Source organism: Patella vulgata, chromosome 4 (genome assembly GCF_932274485.2).
Source record: "Patella vulgata chromosome 4, xgPatVulg1.2, whole genome shotgun sequence".
Classification (NCBI taxonomy): domain Eukaryota; kingdom Metazoa; phylum Mollusca; class Gastropoda; family Patellidae; genus Patella; species Patella vulgata.
In genome coordinates, this window is record NC_065882.2 from 19646770 (window position 1) to 19666486 (window position 19717).

A 19717-nucleotide genomic window follows, 5' to 3' on the forward strand; every position below is an offset into this window, starting at 1 on the left:
ACACACCGTGCACGTGAAAAAGTATCGTCTGCTCGTGGGAAAACCTAGCCGAAACAACGGAATCTTCATACCATAAATTTATTGCGGTCAATGTGTGGAAGTTCTTTAATTTTGCAATTTTCAGGAAATAGTTTCAATATTGTCTCTAAATGAGGATGAATACCGGTAATAATTAATATGGTTTAAAGTACTGATGAGCGACAATCTCTAAATTAATATTTTCCATATATAATTAAAACAGGAATTAGAATTCAATATTCGCCAATTTCAATCAATATTGATGTTATTATCTTGTGAAAATATAGGATCCCCCAATATCCAATATTTAAGACACAAATTAAACATTTTATATGAGTCGGGTATATGGTTTCGGGTGCTATTTTGTAATGAACGAATGAAAACATATCCTACAACGGCTACAAGTAGTAAGTACATGTCAATGTGGAAGTAATTAGTAAAGTCTGATTCACTTCATATTTTACCGAACATAATTGAACATCCTCGTTTACCGAACATAATTGAACATCCTCGGTATCCCCAGTGATCTCATTCCGTTCTATTCCAGGGTTCATCCATGGCATGACCATGGGTTGTTCACATATTCAATTATCATTTGGCCTTGATCGTAGCTTGATTTTACGAACCAATCAAAAAACAGTCTTAGCCTCATATTGCTTACACGTTCACAACAATATATGGCGGCTTCTTCGCTCGATTGTGAGAATGTTTGCAAGGAATTGACATGCACACAAAACGATGTCATAAAACATCTCTTTGATGGGAAATATTTTTTTATGTCAGTCAAAAAAACTGGCAGTGGAAAGTCGTGATGTTATCAAGCGTATTGGTCGATAAAAATAGCACAATCATCAAAAGCAGATAATTTGAATACCTGTCTCCCCCATGGATAAACCCAGGAGTTAGTGGAGTTTAATGGAATGAGACCACTGGGATACCAAGTCTGAAAATTTATTAGAAATAACAATATATATTACATCAATGTGTGCTTTTAGAACCAGTTTCGTCTATTTTAAGATTCCAAAAAATAGAGCCCTTTATTAAAGGAGCTATTAAATTTCTATTCTTAGGCAACTAGAAATGGACATATAAACACATATAATAATGTAATATGAATGTATATAAATTAATTTACATTCAATCGCTTCTGTTTTTCCAGTAATTTCTAATCAGTTATGTTTGGCAAAGAGTCCAAATTGAATGGCAGTCTTTGGCGTCTGGTTATTCCAGTCTGCACCGGTAGTACTCTCTGTGTGATATGTTTAGCCTCGTTCATCGAGTCACTTCATTACAAATGGCACTCAAAGCTAATCGGGCACACTATTCGTGTGTCAATTTTAAAATTTCCATTTTGTCTTAAATATTGGATATCAGAAGCCCATCTTTAAGATAACAACAATTTTTCAACATCAATGTTGATCTAAATTGACCAATAAGTCGTGTTTGCAGTGTCGAAGACTGTGGATGATATTGAGTTAGCGACTTTCCACCATTAAGTTATGAATCAGGTTACTTAATGAGAACTGACAATGAGATACTATAAGGCTTATTTATAAATACGTTTTGGTTTATACAAATCACCAAGACTGTATCTCGATCTTAATTTTCACCAGTCCATGCTGTTAAATTCAATTTTAGTCATAAAAGAAAATTCTGGTTGTTCCAATGATGTTTCAGTAACCTATCTGGTCTAACAAATTCCTGCTGGCTTATAATAATTACCTGAACCGTATCTCAGTATCAATTTTGAGATGAAAAACCGAATTTAAATCCTACGGTCCACTTTTAAATTTGATTAAAGTCTTGTTCCAAACCCATTCTAGTAGCGGACTGCTACATGCATGTAAATCTTCTGTAACAACACTTGACAAATTTGTTGCAGCTTATAAAAATAACTGGAACTATGTCTCAGTATTGATTCTAAGCAAAAACACATTCATTAAGTTATGGTCTGGTACAAGCTATTATATTTGAAATTAGTCACAGAAAATTTCCAGTTCTTTTTCGGTAGCTTACGTCGACTTTTTCTGTCAAATAGAACAATCATTTGTGACCAGATACAAACAGGTTATGATGAAATTTTTCGTCATGTAAACTAGTAATGAGTAACTCTAGCCTTGTCCAAGCATAATGACAGGAATTCCAAAATTGCCGAAACTAAAGACACATTAGTTAAGAGTTTAATAAAGAGTTGGTCATTCTTGCTATAATAATTAAAAAATAGATGATTAAAAAAGAAAATATTGAAAATTTCAGCCAAATTACTTCATTCTGAGCCAAATCATCACTGTTTATTGTTTTGACAAGATGTGTGCACAGTGGTAACTAGCGCACTGGTATATTCGCGACTTGGCCTCGCTTTCCTATTTTCAAATTAAATTTTCAAATGGCGAACCGTTCTAATCTAGTTAAAATCGCGAGTATCCGATGCCATTGAGAGTTGATTATGGTCTTGTTTTGTTAATAAATGTGTCATTAATAGTTTAAATAACATTTCAGGCCTAAAGAAAGACTTGCAATAGGCAGATTTACCTCTTGCATAATGTAGGTTTAAAGTAGCTAAGTCTCTAACTCATTATCATCCAAAGTCTTCGACATTAAAAACACAAATTATTTGTCAATTTAAATCAACACTGATGTTGTGATCTTACCGGGAAAATATGGGCTTCTGATATCCACTATTTAAGACAAAATAACATTTTACCATTGGTACACGAATCGTGTACCATAATGCGTTTCAGCGCCATTTGTAACAGGGACTCGAAGAAAGAGGCTAGACATATTCCACAAGTCATGTCAAACGGTGACGACATATTCTTATCTTGAGAGCACATGCAATAAATACTATCGATGTAGACTGGAAAAACCAGATGCTAGAGATTGCCATTCGACCGAGACTTCTGGCGTATCTCGCCGAACATAACTGATTTGAAATTAGAGTAAAAACGGAAATGTTTGAATGTAAATCAGTTTATATACATACATTCATATTACATTATTGTATGCGCTGCGACCCATTTGTGTCAATTTCTAGGTGCCAAATATTATCGATTTAGGTCCTTTAAGTAAAATAAAAGTATACATGCACTGCCTTATACAGAACACATCAAAACTTATAGCTACAAGGTCAATAATGCCAAAACAAAATTTAGAAAGAATGTTTTGTCTAGTATTTTGTATGTTCTATTCTGGAAACCTATTTTTATTGTTTATACAGGTACAATATATTGAGGAATTTGGTAATCAGCAGTCTTTTTATCTAACAGATTTCACCAATTTTAAAACTGGACTTTCAAATTTCAGGATTTCTCCTTCTCTCATGATTTTCTTAATCAAATTATATTATTTGAATTATATCCCACTTAGACATATAATTAATTTTTGGCTGACTTTAAACACTTTAACTTGAATTGATACTGTATCTTGCAAAGACTTGTTTCTATTTTAAGCTTATCTTTGGAGTAAATAGGAATATTATTTTTGGCTAATAACAATGCTTGACAACAGCGAGAGTACCCTCATTCAAACCTTGCAGTTTAGTGAATCTTATCCATAAAATTGTCTGTTATTATTTATTGCTTTCACAAAAGATATTATTTTTTGCTACTGGTACATTGATTATTTATATAAAACGTCAAGAACAACTGAACTTTTTATAATCCAAGAACAATAAATTTTACATTATGATACTATGTATTCATTAAATTGACATAATTAATTTGAATACAAATGTATATCAAGAGTTCCTGTAATTATAAAATTCAATATGTATTTTCCTGAAAAACTAACTTCATGCAAGACAATGTCGAACATGGAAGTTCACAACATATTCAGCATTTGTTCTTTGGACACTGATAGCAAATGGTTCACTAGGATGGAATGTGAAAGCTACAAGTCTTCTTGCTGAGGGTGGAGGATTGCGTCCTAAAAATCCAGCATGGATTTTAAATTTCAATAAACCAGAGTCTCTTGAGTAAAATCTGAAATATAAATAACATTTATGCATCTAATGATGTGAAAATAATTCATCATATATTCTAATAAGTCAGGATGGATTGTTATGATTTATGCCCTCAGGTAATTAGGGTTGGAAATATTTAAATTAAAGATGTGTACAACCCTTGTGATTTGATGATATGTTTGGACTAAAAACTCATGCCGCGAGAATCTATTTTAATCAGTCATATTTATCATGTGACTTGATTAAAGGAGAATTCATTATTAACTTGCATTTGTCGTTAGTCGCTGTCTTTTTACCATGGGTGTTTTTCAGGGAATCCAGTATTTGGGTACAAAAATTGTCATACTTTGTATCAAAAATAACTACCTAATTAATCATTTCATGGGAATGTTAGCTTGTGCCTATTGAACAGTAAATTGGGTACAATATATTCCCTAAAAATGTAAAACTTTATTTATACCTGATAGGGTGATCTCCACATGCTTTTGGTCTCTCCATAACCGAAATCCATTTATCATCATAACTGAACAAAGCTAAGTCTAAATATGGACTATTACTATAAGACTGAGCACTAATAGGAAGCTGAGCTAACAATCTTCTGATTGCTTCTGTTTGTCCGCCAAATTTAGCATTTATTATTGTCTGTTTAAATCTTTGTTGAATTTGACGAGCATAGATATTACTTGATGCTGAGCAAGTAAATTGAGTTTCCGTGTGCAGTGTGGCATTTCTAAACATATCACAGAAATTTTCAAAGAAATTTAAAAGTTCTTCTGAAGTGTTTTCATACACAGCCAAGACTTCAGCTGTTGTCATGTTATAAACCACAAAGAAAGATGGCTGCGAATTTGGATCTGGAGTTCTTAAAGTTACAACATCTTCTCCAGCATATTTGATTAACAAATGATTTTCATCTAATAGCTGCATTTTCCACATCCGTAATGCTTTAAACTGGTCAAAATACTGATAGAATAAACGTAATCGATAGGGGTCATTTTTAGCTTTATGAAACAGAAAAGTTAACAGTCTGTGTTTCAGAGAATTGGTCATTTTTTCATGGTATGGTCGTTGAAGATGTTGTCTTATCTGTGGATCTAGTCCTTGTCGTAGAAACAGTTCGTCATCCTCGAAACAAAATCTCCCAATACTACGAATGTCTATAAAGGAACCTTCAGGTGTGACTAGGAAGATATGTATAGTTTGTTGTTGCACTGATAAAACCGCTAGAGTATTTTTATATAAATAGATTCCCTGGTTGTGAGACAAAAATATTTTATCACACTTAAATTTTCGTCTATCACACAGTCGACCAGTTTCTAACTCTATTAAATGAAGAGAATAATCTTCTAAAGGAAACCGGGTATTCGGAGAAACAGATTCATTATTTCTGTAAATGTCCAAGAACAAAGGATGTGGCTCTTCTGGTAAATAAACAGCAGAACCAACAATAACAAAATTTCCATCATCTGTAAATAAACTGCATTCTCGATTCAAATGTTCATAATTTGAAGCAACCAAAGTAACATGTTTTAGATGAAAAAATCTTTTAAATAATTTGTTTCTAATTTCATCATTACCAGAACCTAAGTTATCTCCCTTCATATCACATAAAAGGTCTTCCACAGCAGCAGCTCCTTGAAATTCATATATTTCTATTGAAGTTTGATCAGCAGAAAACGCTATGAAATAGTGTCCATCTGGTGAAAATTTTCGCAAAAAGCATGGTGGCTTTTCAACATTTGTAATTGTGTAATTTGGAAAGACATTTGTGTAGAATTTTCGAGCTTGATGAAAATGTGTGCCCGGTTTTGAGAGATGAGTTTCTCTATACATTAATCTATTTACAATATTCTGGTTTGGAAACTTCCGTGGTCTGATATTGGCATCCAGATTGCTTTCAAAATTTTCACATTGTGCATTGAAATTAAATATATCTTCAGCATCAGTCCTCCAGTCTATTTTTTCACTCATTCCTCTCTTTAGATCTTTACCTGAAAAATATTAACAGAAAGGCTTCAATCTATCTGGGAATAAACATAATGCTTGGGAGGGCTACTGGTAATTAGATTATTGAAAAATTAGCTCGATAAAAAATATGTACTGTATAATGTATAAAATTTTGAAACTGTGCTTTATTTCCTAAAATAAACAGTCATTTTAGAAATTGTACATATGTATTCCAACATTCTGTAACAGAATACAAATTAACTATTAGTACCGTATTCAAATTGGTACCAGTATGTGCTCCAATATTCTGTCACAAACACAAATTAACTATTTGTATTCAAATTGGTACCTGTATTTAAAAGAGTCAGCTAAGAGCTAACTCATCCACAAATTATATTTTACATACCGGTATGTTTTAAAAAATGCACGTCTTGTCAAGTTGATTTTAGTATAAGTTCCCAAAGTAACATGGTACGAGTGTAGCATATTTATTTCAATCGTAAAGTTATTTAATAAAATTTTAAATCTGATAAATGTTCTCAAATACCAGTAAGAGAATGTGTAGGCCCATAGGTTTTAAGAACGTTAATCTGTAAAAGAGCTGATTTCCAATTGGTCTTTCTAAACAAAAACGTAATTGTTTAATTAAACACAATATTATTTGTAGGGCCTAAACAATTTGACTTTTAGTGAAACTACATCAGGTAAGTATCCAGTTGGTTCCCTGTTTTCATATAAAACCTATTTTGCAACAGCCATTTGCTTGAATGAATGGGGTCAAGAAATTTTGTTTGGGTGCTATCTTCACTAATTACTAATAATATTTTTGATTGTCTTTAATGAACTCATTTATTTACACCATCAGAATAAATCTGTGATTTGGTGGTGGTTGGGGGTCTCAATATATCTTATTTCTGTTATGAAAATTTATAAAATGATCTAGATCTAGGCCCTTTTCGATGACTTTTTGTGACAATCCAGTGGCATTGATTGAGTGAGGCCTACAAAAGTACATACATACATCGCTTGCAGCTCGCACCTATACTACTGACTACAGTACTACTACTAGAGGGCGTTTTCTTTACACAGACGAACCGGGTGCTAAATATATATGCCTACTATGTAACTATAATAACAAACAGACACCTTAGTTTATTCATTAATGCCTGATTTATAAAACTTTTACTTTGCTCTTGCCTTTTATTTTGATGTTTAATCTACAACCGGAAGTATTTAATTATTGCAAGTTTCCACGCATGCTCGTAAAGGACCACGCTTCGGCCATTTTGGAGGAAGAAGATTTGCAAGACGAACTCCTACTTTGAATTAGATGAAACAATAGCTTTGGTAGGTACACGCAGGGTATGGTTTTGTTGTTTAAAAAGCTGTGATATTAAACTTAGTTATTTATTAGTTCAACCTTTATGAATAATCCACGATCAAGATGCAGAATTTGAATGTTGATAATGTTTTCATTTTTGGTGGAAGGCCTGGTGAGTGGTGTGGTGCCTCTGTCCTGACTAGCCTACTTAGTACTTTACTTTAGGCCGAATTGGCGGACCGGGAGGATGATTTACTCAATAGATGTATGTCAAATACCACCACATACTTCATTATTATTGTGAACAAGTTACATTATTTTAATGAGACACACCCGTAAAAGTTTTCATCGTATGGCGGTAACCGGAACTACCGGTGATAAAGCAAAGGCCATCAATCGCCCATTGCATTGAATTTTGAAAGGGGGGGGGGGGCTATCATTAATACATGTATATGACTAGGCCTATATGAGTAATGGAATACATGTACCACATTAGCATTGCAATATAATATATCTAAATAATTCAATTTAAACAAATGAATGTTTTCTGATTTAATTAATTGTACTGGTTTGTCTTAAGTAGTATTGGTATGGTGCCCCAAAATAAATAGAAATATATGTCTTCCTGCTTCCCTACTGAAGTACAAGTGTAGGGTTATAGACATAATGGCCCTAAACCATAACAGCCAAAAACCTTGATCATTATGACCAAACAGTTAAAGTAACTAAGTCTCTAACTCAATATCATCCAAAATCTTCAACATTGAAAACACGATTTATTTGTCAAATTAAATCAACATTGATGTTGTGATCTTACCGGAAAAAGATGGGCTTTTGATATCCAATATGTAAGACAATCGTGTACCATAATGGGCTTCAGCCCCAGTTGTAACAAGAGACTCGAGGGACGAGGCTAGACACATTGCACCAAATCAAACGGCGTATGTAGACTGGAATAACCAGGCGCTAGAAATTTTCACTCGATTGAGACTGCTGGCTTATTTCGCCGAACATAACTGATTTAAAATTGGGGTAAAAACGGAAACCATTGAATGTAAATCAGTTTATATACATTCATATTACAGTATTATCTGCGTTGTGACCCACTTTTGTCAATTTATAAGTCCCAAATGTTAGCGATTTAGCTCCTTTAAGTGGGGATGTTTTAACCAAACCTGTTTTGGAAGTTATGGCATAAGGTCATAATGACTAATTCCCCAAGTATATGATTACGTCCGAATTAATAACTAAACTAAAAAAAAATTAACTACTCATTGTTAACTGAACTTTGACGTGCATTCTACAAGCTTGGAATAGAAGGCAGTACAAAAATCGACAAATATACTACCCACAAAGAATAGTCTTTTCAGAAGTTCAAGTACCGGTGTACAAATGAATAACTTCTCATTTTTCGATGATTTGTTAATTGGGATTTTTTCCTGTGCTTCATGAGATAAATGTAAGTAGGCTACAAAGAAAAATGTATTAAAAAATTATCAATTTATTAAAATATTTTATTATTAAAACAGACACAATTATCAAATTATTAAAATAACACTTCATTTCAAAAACATTGGTCCGACTGGCCCTGCTCTGAGTGATAGTATACAGTGGCAATGCAATATTCATAAAACAAGGCATAACTTACTTATCGTCACCAAATCTTGCAGTAAAGAATAGACTGGAATGTAAACTACGAGCGAACACAACAGCTGAACATTTTTTAGTTCAAAATAGGTCACATGTCCAGGGTTTGTCGTTAGTCAGGCTAATGTTCTCCAGCTTATTGACATGCCTGGATAATTAAGACTATATCCGAAACATTACAGAAAGCTAGAACAAAAAATCTAATTAATTAACCTCCGAGTTAAGCAACTCACTGGTGGTTTTATCTTGTAAAAGGTAATGAATTGTCTGTTCTTGCCTAATCTGAGAGCTTTGGAGATAGGAATTTTTATACGCCCAGGGTTATGGCCCTTGATCACTTCAAAAAATCTTGTGGACGCTCTAGAGGGTAAAGTTAATATCTGAATGACTTTAAATTTATACAGTGTTTAAGGTCATGAGGTGAAGAAGTCTATTGATTTTCAGCGATTTCCGATAATTACTGCCAGAGTTATGACCCTTGATCACTTCAAAAAATATTGTGGACGCTCTGGAGGCTAAAGTTAATATCTGATTGACTTAAAAATTTATACACAGCAGGGCTTGCCACGAGACGCGAGTAATTACTCGCGCGCACGCTACGCTCGCGTAAAACCAAATTTACGTGAGTGATTAAGTACTCGCGCAAATATAAAAAATAATTTAATCAGAAATAATTGAATATCGTAATATAAAAAGCCGTAAACAATTTGTATGCCTTCATATTGATGCACTATTGCGCACGCGGCGTGTCTTTCCAGTTCCAACTGTTGTTACTAAAAATACTTTGAGACGCGTACTGCCAGGCGGTTTTTAAGCGGATGTCCTTTGCCGTGTCTGGATAATCAAACATTGAGCGGATGTTGTCGTTTCTATTAATAGCAATTCTTTCGATCCCGCATCTTTTCTACAAATTGATGGGATTGAAATTGTTTTGCCTGTTCTTTTACCTTTTTAAGCTTTACCCGAATCCCCTCAGCACGCCAACGATGGCAAAGGGAAACCCAGTTTCCCTTGCAACGTTATTGTCATGGGAAGACGATTTACAGATAATATTACTGCCAAGGAAATAAAAGAGTATGCATTGCCTTTGTGTGTGAAATAGCTTTATTCAACGTCCGCTTCCACCGAAGTGACAAGAGCATTGCCATTAGGCACATGGAATTTAAATGGCTACTCACGCACATCATTCTGCGTGAGTAAATACATGTACTCGCCTCACTCGCGCAAGTCTATATTTGCGTGAGTAGTCATCTACTCGCCTCCAATTTGCTCGTGGCAAGCCCTGCACAGTAGTGTTTAAGGTCATGAGACGAAGACGCATATTGATTTTCAGCGATATCTGATAACTACTGCCAGAGTTATAACCCTTGATCACTTCAAAAATTCTTGTGGACGCTCTAGAGGCCAAAGTTAATATTCGATTGACTTTAGATTGATACAGAGTTTAAGATCTTGAGACGAATAAGTATATTTATTTTCAATGAATTTTTATAACTTGAACAGCTAAATCCATGATATTAAATGTTTTGTATACTAAACATTAGCCTGCAGGGTCATACTGAAACACAGGGATGTAGCCATGATTTGGTGAGTGGTGTAAAAATATATGTGGCGAGCGGAGTGAGCCCAAAAATTTTTTGGGAGGGGGGCGTGGTCTTTTATGAAAATTAAACCCTTTGTGTATTTTCAGAGCATCTGCTGCCTTTTGTATTTGGTTCAGTGCAAATCAATTTCCATTTTTATATATTCAAATTTTACCAAATTCACTTAATTTTCATCAATGATACAGGGATCTAAAAACTTTTTGACACCACCCGACCGAGCATAAAATTGTCCCGCCCCACTCTGTTTCTCTGGATAGATAAGTTGAGGACCTTTCGGTATTTGTTGTTTTGTTGGGTTTTTTTTTTTCAAATATTACTTTATTACTTTTATTGAGTACAACAAACTATGACAACAGGTAGATATTGATAATTAAAACACGTTGTATTATTTGACTTGTTTGTAAAGTTGGTGTACGTGTCTCACGAATATTATTATTACGGTGGAATGAGAATCGGGTCAGGAAGAAACTGAGAAAGCTCTCATCGTCCTCCTAGTCCTACTCTCGGGCCGTAGCAAATCCATGGTCAACACGAGTAAGAAATAAAATAAGAAACGTCGTGAAAATTTGCAGGCACGTGTTGGACAATTACGACATTCAAACCTTTAACATTGGAGTGCCGTAAATTGGTCTGGGTGACCTATTTACGGCAAATAAACAAATATAAAGACCGTAGAATAATTGGAGGGTCTAGAGCACAAGTGATCTAACTACCAACCATTTTAGTTGGTTGTTAGATCACCTGTGCTCTAGACCCTCCAATTGTAAAATGAATAGACCAAGGCCTACACATCTTCTAAGTCTAAATAAACAAAATACCAATACATCTTTCTTTAAACTAATTTGGGATGATAGGGTCTACTACGGCACACAAAAATAAATTATGCCGTGACATGGTTTACGTACGTACGTTGGCTTTTACCATGGCTTTGCCGTTTTTGCCGTGGTAAATTTCGAGCTTTAAAAATGTGCCTGCAAAATTTTTTTTGAAATGATTATGCCTGCGCACACTGTGCGCGGAAATATCGATGCCTGAGCATGGGGCAGAACTTTATAAAAGCCAAACAAATTCTAATGATTTTCTGATAATTACTTAATGAGTTGTTACTCTTAATCAAATTTTATTGTATTATTAATGTTTCATTACCGAAAAAATATGCAACAACTCTTGTTGACTGCCGGACAATTTAGCTGCTGTGGGCGTATGTTTCTGGCAACCTATCTGTAGAATCTGATGTCCACCAAGGATTTTGTAGACTTTGTCACTTGCAATGGCTATTTATACAGACAATAGCTATAAGTTAATACAGACAGTGGCTATTTATATATTTACAGGTGACTGCACCTTTGCCCTGTAATCACTTGAGAAATCGCCATTTTAGCTTGGACATGCGCTGATGTAATTTCAACCTTTAATTGTTCAAATTTTGAGTGCACGGTATGCCTTGGTATTGGGACATTATTTTGTAGCAGGTTGTCACCGTTTGCTTGGTACTATTTGTAAGTATTCGGTGATCAAGGGATATAACTGGAAAGGCAAGACATAGGATGTCATGTATATATAGGATTATTGTATTCCAATATTTGAACTATATAATAGCTTATGCATCGTCCTGCAAAATAACACATAACAGAATACTGCACAAACTAACAAATTAGTTCATGGAAAACTTGCAAAAGTGTACAGCAAATTGTCATGTCTGTTATCTCAATCGATACCCAATACCAACCAAAAAAATGTAACCCCTTTTGATTAGTTGGCCAATGTTGTTACATTGTTATATTAAACAATGAGTCTCACAACCCAAATTTACAGCAACTGACAAATCGATTTCTGTATTATTGCTAGGTAAGTCACACTTCTAGAGTGTTAAGAAATTTCACTAGTGTCAGTTTACTTCTCACCTGAATGTTATTAAGTACATTGTACCACAAAGCACAAATGCACATAAAATCTCCAAATAGAGAGAAAGAATCATGTGACTAATAAAACAGCCTGTCTTGTCACTAACTTTGTAAGTCGGGTTATAACACAATTTCACCAAATATATTTACAAAATTTCCCTATTGGTAGACACATGAACATCACTAAAATTATCTTTTTTTGTGAATTTCATTATGGGGTTTTCTTTTAAATATCAATGATTTTCATGATTGATCAGCAGCGTCTAATTCATGTGAAATACATATCCTAACAACTGATAAGGAAAGTGAAGACCAGTTTATCTGAGGTCCACCAGTGTACATATTAGAAAATTCGAATGCCGGTTTAAAAGACAGTGTTGGTGTCAAGCCATTTTTACATATGTGATAGAAATGATAAATAAACACATTCCAAATTTAATTTTAACAGAGATCATTGATATGATAGAGAAAATGAAAACAATAGAAAGAGTTGCGATTTGTAAGAATAAGATAAAATTAAGAGCTGATCGTTCCTGCTCTAAAATAGATAATGATAAAGGAATTGCAAATTGACAAAATATAGCATAGATTGTTTATTATCCTAGCAATGGTACTTGACAACCAAGACAAAGTTTCAATTAAATATTTTATCGATAAACTCTTAAAGAGTTAATTATGGGCTTGTCATGCTAATAAATATTTATTTATATATATAACTCACCTGTCCTCCAATTTTTCACTTTTTGATCCCCAGATCAATATAATATATATATATTGAAAACTTTGGCAAAAGGTAATTGAAACAACAAAAAACTGCAATATTCCACAACAATAAACCAAAGTATGGATTAAAGTTAATCCGCATACATCTGAGTTGCACCAAAATTTATTTGATTTCTCCTTTAAACAATGAAAAATCTATTTTCTCTTCATCTGTATATGATTCCAGTAATAAAATTTAATATAATTGCTTACATGTATGTGTGTTTAATGAGTGTTATCAATATTTATTTTTGATTTTTTGTCCCCACCCCCGCAAAGTCTCCCAACCTGTTGATTTCTTCCTTATTTACCCTGTCCATACATAGCAATTAGAAGCTTGTCATTTATTAAGAAAATTGAATCAAAAGTTGCCTGATCATCAAATAGATACATATATGGGAGATAACTCTGTTAAGTTTGATTAAATGCTTCCATTCCTGCTTTCTTTCTTGTATACAAACCTGTTGGTCACATGTATGAACAAATAATTCATTTATTATGTTAATTTATTGCATGGTATGTGGGTAAATTATGCTTATTTTTAGATAATTGGAATGATGTAGCAGATTCGCATGTATTTATTTCTGCTTTGTTATATTAACATGCCTTGTATAGAAACCAAATTTAATAATTGAGAATACCATGTTTAAGATCTTTAAATCTAGTAGAAATGATTTTCTAAACTGTTCTATATCGTGTTTAGACATGTTCAGTTCTGAATTACATTTATCTCCTATATTCAAACTGGAGCATACCGGTATATGGATTGGATAACCAGAATATTTTATGACGCAGTAGCTATAGTTCAATTGATTCTGAGGATTCCCCCTCTTTTCACCAAATTGTCATTCCTAACGATAAAATGTTGAAACATGGTATCTGTGAAAAATTTTAAAAATGATTTGGGTTCATCCAAGTGAAGGAAAACAGTTATTATTACTGCCTGAGAGTGCTCACTGGCAGATCCTGTATCTATGTGAGATTACATGTTGAAAACCAAATATTCATAGAAGAATTGACTGTTACAGGATCGTTTATATTCATGAGATGAGGAAGCCTATTGATTTTCAATGATTTCCGATAATAATAAACGTCCCAGATTAATGACCCTGTATCAATTTGGAAAGTCTTGCACATGTTCTAGAGGCTACATATTCCTGAAGCAATGGCTCGAGAAATATTCCTTGGGACTTTTTAACATCTCTGCTGTATTGGGACTGAAATCTTGAGTCCTTGAGTGTGTCCATTGACGTCCAATCAAATCTCTCCTAAGTAAAATATAGGGAATTTTCAGGATTTAACCGGGGTGACCTCTTTTTAAAAAAAATTCTAGTGTTTATTATTGCTGATTTCAAGAAAAAATTACCCTTGGATGCATCAGGAACAAACATTGATACTCGCATACATGTAGGTAAATTGGCTGAAACTCGCATACATGTACATATGTAGGTAAATTGGCTGAAACTCGCATGCATGTACATGTAGGTAAATTGACTGAAACTCGCTATTCGAACGAAAATTCTTGACTGGAGTCTCTGATATAAATTCTATAAACGTGTACCAATTATTACTGTCTACCTTTTAAATATTTGGTAATATTTATCCATTTTTGTGAAGAAAATCCATGAATTATTTATTTTATCAAATAAGCACATGCGGTATTGCTATCCAGTTTGTTGAAACACAATACCTAACATGACAGCCCTTCTCTTTGATCTGCTGTGTGGTCCAAGAGATGATAAAAAGATTCCATGTGCGCCGCGATAACCAAATGTTTATATTGTAGCTATTTTGGATAGCCTCGTTTATCACAATTAGTTTCTCTGCAATAATCTGTTATGTACTAGTTAATTGAGCGTAATACAATTTTGAACTTTCTGACGTAATGTAGCCGCGTTTTTCACCAGACATTTACGGTAACATATTTAGAGCTCTGCTTTAACATCCGGATTGATTTTGTTACGTCGTTATGTACTGGTTGCTGATCGGACTGTTAACCAGTCATAATTTGGGACAGAAATTTGCGCCGTGTATGGATGGAATTTTTTGAGTGGGTTTAGGTCTAATCAAACGAAACAGTGCGTTGAGTATGAGAGGCTGAAGCAATTATTTATACACAATTTAATAGTAATATTCTTTGTATAATGCTCCCAAAACTACAAAAAAATAAAATATATGACAACCTTTGTGAACTTATCAAACAACTTTACTGATGTGAGCAGCTTATGTTTGTCTGTCAGGTAACTTACAGTATCTTCATACTCAATCTGATTAAAATACAGATCTATATTTCGTTTCGTTTTTTGTCCCCCGCCTTAAAATGTTCAAACTTGGTGTAGGTGTGTATTAGGTCAATGCCTTGATGGAGTGTGAAGATGAACATTTTCTGTCTAGGGTAAGTAGAGATAAGCAATTTGATTGGTTGATGCTTTGGGACACGATAACTTTATTTCCAATTAAGTGAGTGATGAAACTTGGTGTATAGTTTCATTACATCAATACCTTGACTAAGTTCGATATTGAGCATTTTCTACTCAGGGTAAGCAGAGCGATAAGCAATTTGATTGGCCAAGACTTTGGAACACAATAACTCTCCTTCTAATTGAGCTAGAATGTTTAAACTTGATGTAGATGTTCGTCTTGACCGAGTTCAATGATTAACATCGAGCTAAAGCTAAGCAGAGATAAGCAATTTCCTTGGTCGATGCTTTGGGACAAGATAACTTTGATTCTATCTGATAGAGAGTGATGAAACTTAGTGTATAGTTGACAATCAGTTTGATTGCTCGATACTTTTGAAAAAAATAGATGTGCGATTAATATGTGTCATCTATTTGGGGATTTCGGCGGGGGACATCAGCCTCACTGTTGGCTTGTTTATACTTTTGATGGCCTACACTACACGAAGATCTGATCTGTTGTACTGGGAGGTTGCATCAGGGGTCATACTAGTGGCTTTTGACCCTATGACTTCAGACATTGATTAATCAATGTGTCTAGGGATTTATCCACAGTTCTGTGAAGAGCACGCCAAAAACTTGCCGTAACAGACCGTTTCATTGTCTTATGCCTCACATCAACTAGAGTACGCCTAATATATAACAGCTCTTCCAGATCTTAGTGTTGTGAAGACAAGTTAAACATAATTTTGAACTATAAAAAAACGAATCGAAATAGGATCTGTTTCAATCAAATTGGTTCACACTCATCAGCAGTGAATATTTGTTAGGCTGCTACAATCACTAAGAGTGAGAGAGGGATTAATTAGCTTGTCATATTAACTTTTTTCATTTTTGGAAATTAGCTCGAACATTTTTTGTTTATGAGGTATTAGAAAAATAAAGGTCTTTAAAGTATATCTGGATAAAAAAATATTTTCTATTTAGTGTAAATGGGTAAAAAAAAAAAATGAGTAAAAGCCACCATTCTGCCCGGACTAGTTTATGCTATACATCTTATGTAAACAATGCATGCACCATCGAGCCAGTAATCAACGCTGTATGATGTGACGTCGCATGTAGAATTCATACTTGAACTTATAATGGTCAGTCATCTTATACAGAGGTATAAGAATGCTTTCGCAATAGGGTCGGGGGATGTCTGAATGGTTAGCATGTACTCGCGCTGTATCATAAGGTCCGTCATTGATTCCTTGGTTGTACGTGACAAAGATTAGGGTGGTTTCCTCCCACTGCTAAAGACTACTACACGGAAGCAAATGATTGAAATAAAATTGAATCATGTGTTAGTCCCGAAATGACCTAGTTTGTATCGAGTGGACATTAAACCCCATTTCTATTTATCTATAGCTTTTGCAATATTTTTGTGAAATTGATTGGTATCTGTTGTCAAGGCTATTTATTGACTGGCATGGAGCAGTGACTTGGTTTAAAATTGTTCAATTCTAATAGCAATTTTGTGGAAATTTTATGTAATAAAAACTTAATAACTTTAGTTGGAATAAGTTTCAAGATTCAAAGTGTAGTTAACAATGTAAAAATTTACTAAAACTGAATGTTCAATATATAGCTATGATCAGGATATAGGGCCTGTAAGATTTTTCTACCTCACTGCAAAGAACATTTATGCTTATTATATGGATGTCTGAAAATACCCTCAGTCCCTGGCGATACATCACATGTACCACTGCATTTTTCTGGATTTAACTCGATACCTTATGACACATGTAAATGGAATTTTAGAATTAAGAAATTGTATTCCTCTTTGGTATAATTCACCTGTTCCAATATGTTGCCATGGTTACATTTCATATTAGGAGATATTTATTTCAGAAGATATCAGATATTATAATTATGATGTCTAATTTCATATCAAAGGCTCAGATTCTGCCACTGCAAACTTTGTCGGTATTAAATGACAATTTGTATTAGCAAATTGTATTGTACATGTTAATCATTTCAGTTCTTAAACATACATTATGCAAGAGCTAAATCTGCCTATTGCAGGTCTTTCTTTAGGCCTGAAATGTTATCTAAATTATTAGACCTTAATTAACTTATCCAGACCATAATCAACTCTTGATGTCATCGCTAGCTTGCAATATTTATTGGAATAGGTTCGGATTTGCTGAAATATATAATTGAGACTGTTTATTTTATCTTACCGACTTTAGTAATGATGATCGAGGCTAGGCCAAAAATTCAGTCGCTAAAATCTTGGTTCAGAGTGGATCAATTTGACTGAATTTTCAGCAAATTCCCTTTACATTATCTAGTTTTTAACTATTGTAGTGGGAACTGCCAGCTCTTTATCTGATGTCTCATAATGTATCTTATTAGATGTTGCTATTGTTGTAATAAGAATTATTTGGTAACATTTATGTTATGTATTTTAGACATTTGCCAGTCTTTGTTGTAATACATGTACATGTAGGTGGCATTCTATTTTATACTTTTTATACGCCCACATTTTTATTCAATTTTAATGAAACTTAAAATATAGGTCTATCTCTCGAAGATCTCCGTTCCTTTTGATATTGGCAAGTACTGGACCATAACTTCATGGATTAAAAAAAACGTTACACCCTAATGATGGTTGACTTTGAATTTTGTTAAAATTGGACCAAAACTACCGGACAAAATGGCCGTCCCTCGTACGCAAATAGTGTAAAAAATATGGTATATCAAGGTTGTGGACCCTCTCGAGGTCACAATTTTGATCCAGTTTTGATGAAACTTGAAATGCATGTTTATAACCCAAAGATCTTGATATTTGCGCATATCGGATCATAACTTCCTGAATTATGGCACCCTAATGACGGTCGAGTTCGTATTTCGTAATTTTTGTGAGATTTTGATGAAGCTTCAAATATATCTTTATATCCCAAAGATCTCATTCCCTTTTTGATATTCGTGCATAACTTCTTGGATTATGGCCCCTGATTCTACGAAAAATCATGTCCAACTTTAGTAAAATGTGGATGTATCTTGCTTGGCAACCACTGGTCGGCAACAAATTAGAGTATGTCGATCAGCAAAAATTAAAAACATTTGTGCAAGTCTTGTGGGTTGCACAGATGACCTGAATGATTTTGGGTGTGTCGGGGGCCATCTCTCAAACCCACATCTATGATTTATAGTTGATACTAGAGCAGCTGATTGAAACACGTAACTTGCAATTTATAGCATCAATTATAGATTTCCTTCCATTTACTAGTTAAGATTAATACACGTACATGACTGAAGAAATTAATGAAAAATCTATTTCACCAGCTGGCATATTTAGATTACAGCAAAGAGACCTGTAGAGAATGTGATTAAATAATTTTGAAATTATATTTCTTACATTTAATAGGTTCTGTATATTAACAAATCTTTTGGCCAGACTGTATAATAAATTTGACCAAGTTGCAGAGAGAATGCTTGTCTCAGACAAGTTGTCTGTAAATTGTAGTTTGAAAGATATAAATAGCAGTCATTAAAATGAATGACCATTTCCTTGAGTTTACTGCCATTGCCTTGAAATATTGCAAAGTGGGTCAAACTTTTTCTGCTAGTTATTTAAAAATCTTTTTTTTTGTTATTTGTGACCCATTTTTCAGGCTATATCTAATTTTTTTGCGACTTAATTTGAACATTTAATTTCAAAAGCAATGTCAACATATTTATTGTTGGTATATAATCTCGCAGTTTGTATTCAGTTGAATTAAAGAGACCTGTAAAAAGATATCAGTTAAGAAATGTAACCAATTTTTTTTTTTTATACACCAACATGAATTTCAGTAATTTCAATCATTTCTTCTGGAGTTATGGCCCTTGTTTCACCAATTTACGTTAATTGCGTCTCTATTTCCTTGTTCACCTTTTTTAACCATGTATTTAGATTAGTAAAAGAAGAGGTCTAATAAATTTCAACAATTTCCGTTTATTACTTGTAGAGTTATTTCCCTTGTTTCACTTTGTTGAACCTTGTGAACTCTCTGACAAATGTTACCTTCCTATCAGTATGAAATTTATATGCATTATTTAGATTAGTAAAATGAAGAGGCTTAATGAATTTCAACAATTTCCAATAATTACTGCCAGGGTTATGA

The 19717-nt window shown here is 33.8% G+C and overlaps 2 protein-coding genes across 4 annotated transcripts in view; one reads left to right on the forward strand and one right to left on the reverse strand.

The window, feature by feature from the left end:
• Positions 1-3096: 3096 nt before the first annotated feature.
• Positions 3097-7144, reverse strand: LOC126817447 (DET1 homolog). 3 transcript variants are annotated; one of them, XM_050544427.2, is made up of 3 exons: positions 7124-7144; positions 4440-5970; positions 3097-3998 (listed from the first exon to the last, which is right to left on the reverse strand). In XM_050544427.2, exons 2-3 carry the CDS (start codon positions 5948-5950, stop codon positions 3809-3811), a joined length of 1701 nt encoding a protein of 566 aa, XP_050400384.1. In that variant the 5' UTR covers positions 5951-5970; positions 7124-7144; the 3' UTR covers positions 3097-3808. The 3 variants fall into 3 exon arrangements, with proteins under 3 accessions (XP_050400384.1, XP_050400386.1, XP_050400385.1); XM_050544429.2 differs by having other exon boundaries at positions 7073-7141; XM_050544428.2 differs by lacking the exon at positions 7124-7144 and adding an exon at positions 6948-6973.
• The window catches only part of LOC126817455 (heterogeneous nuclear ribonucleoprotein K), a 45418-nt gene continuing 32831 nt past the window's right edge, over positions 7131-19717 (forward strand). Inside the window, exon 1 of the mRNA XM_050544441.2 lies at positions 7131-7273. The gene's annotated coding sequence lies outside the window, so the exon portion shown is untranslated. The remainder of the gene's footprint in view (positions 7274-19717) is intronic.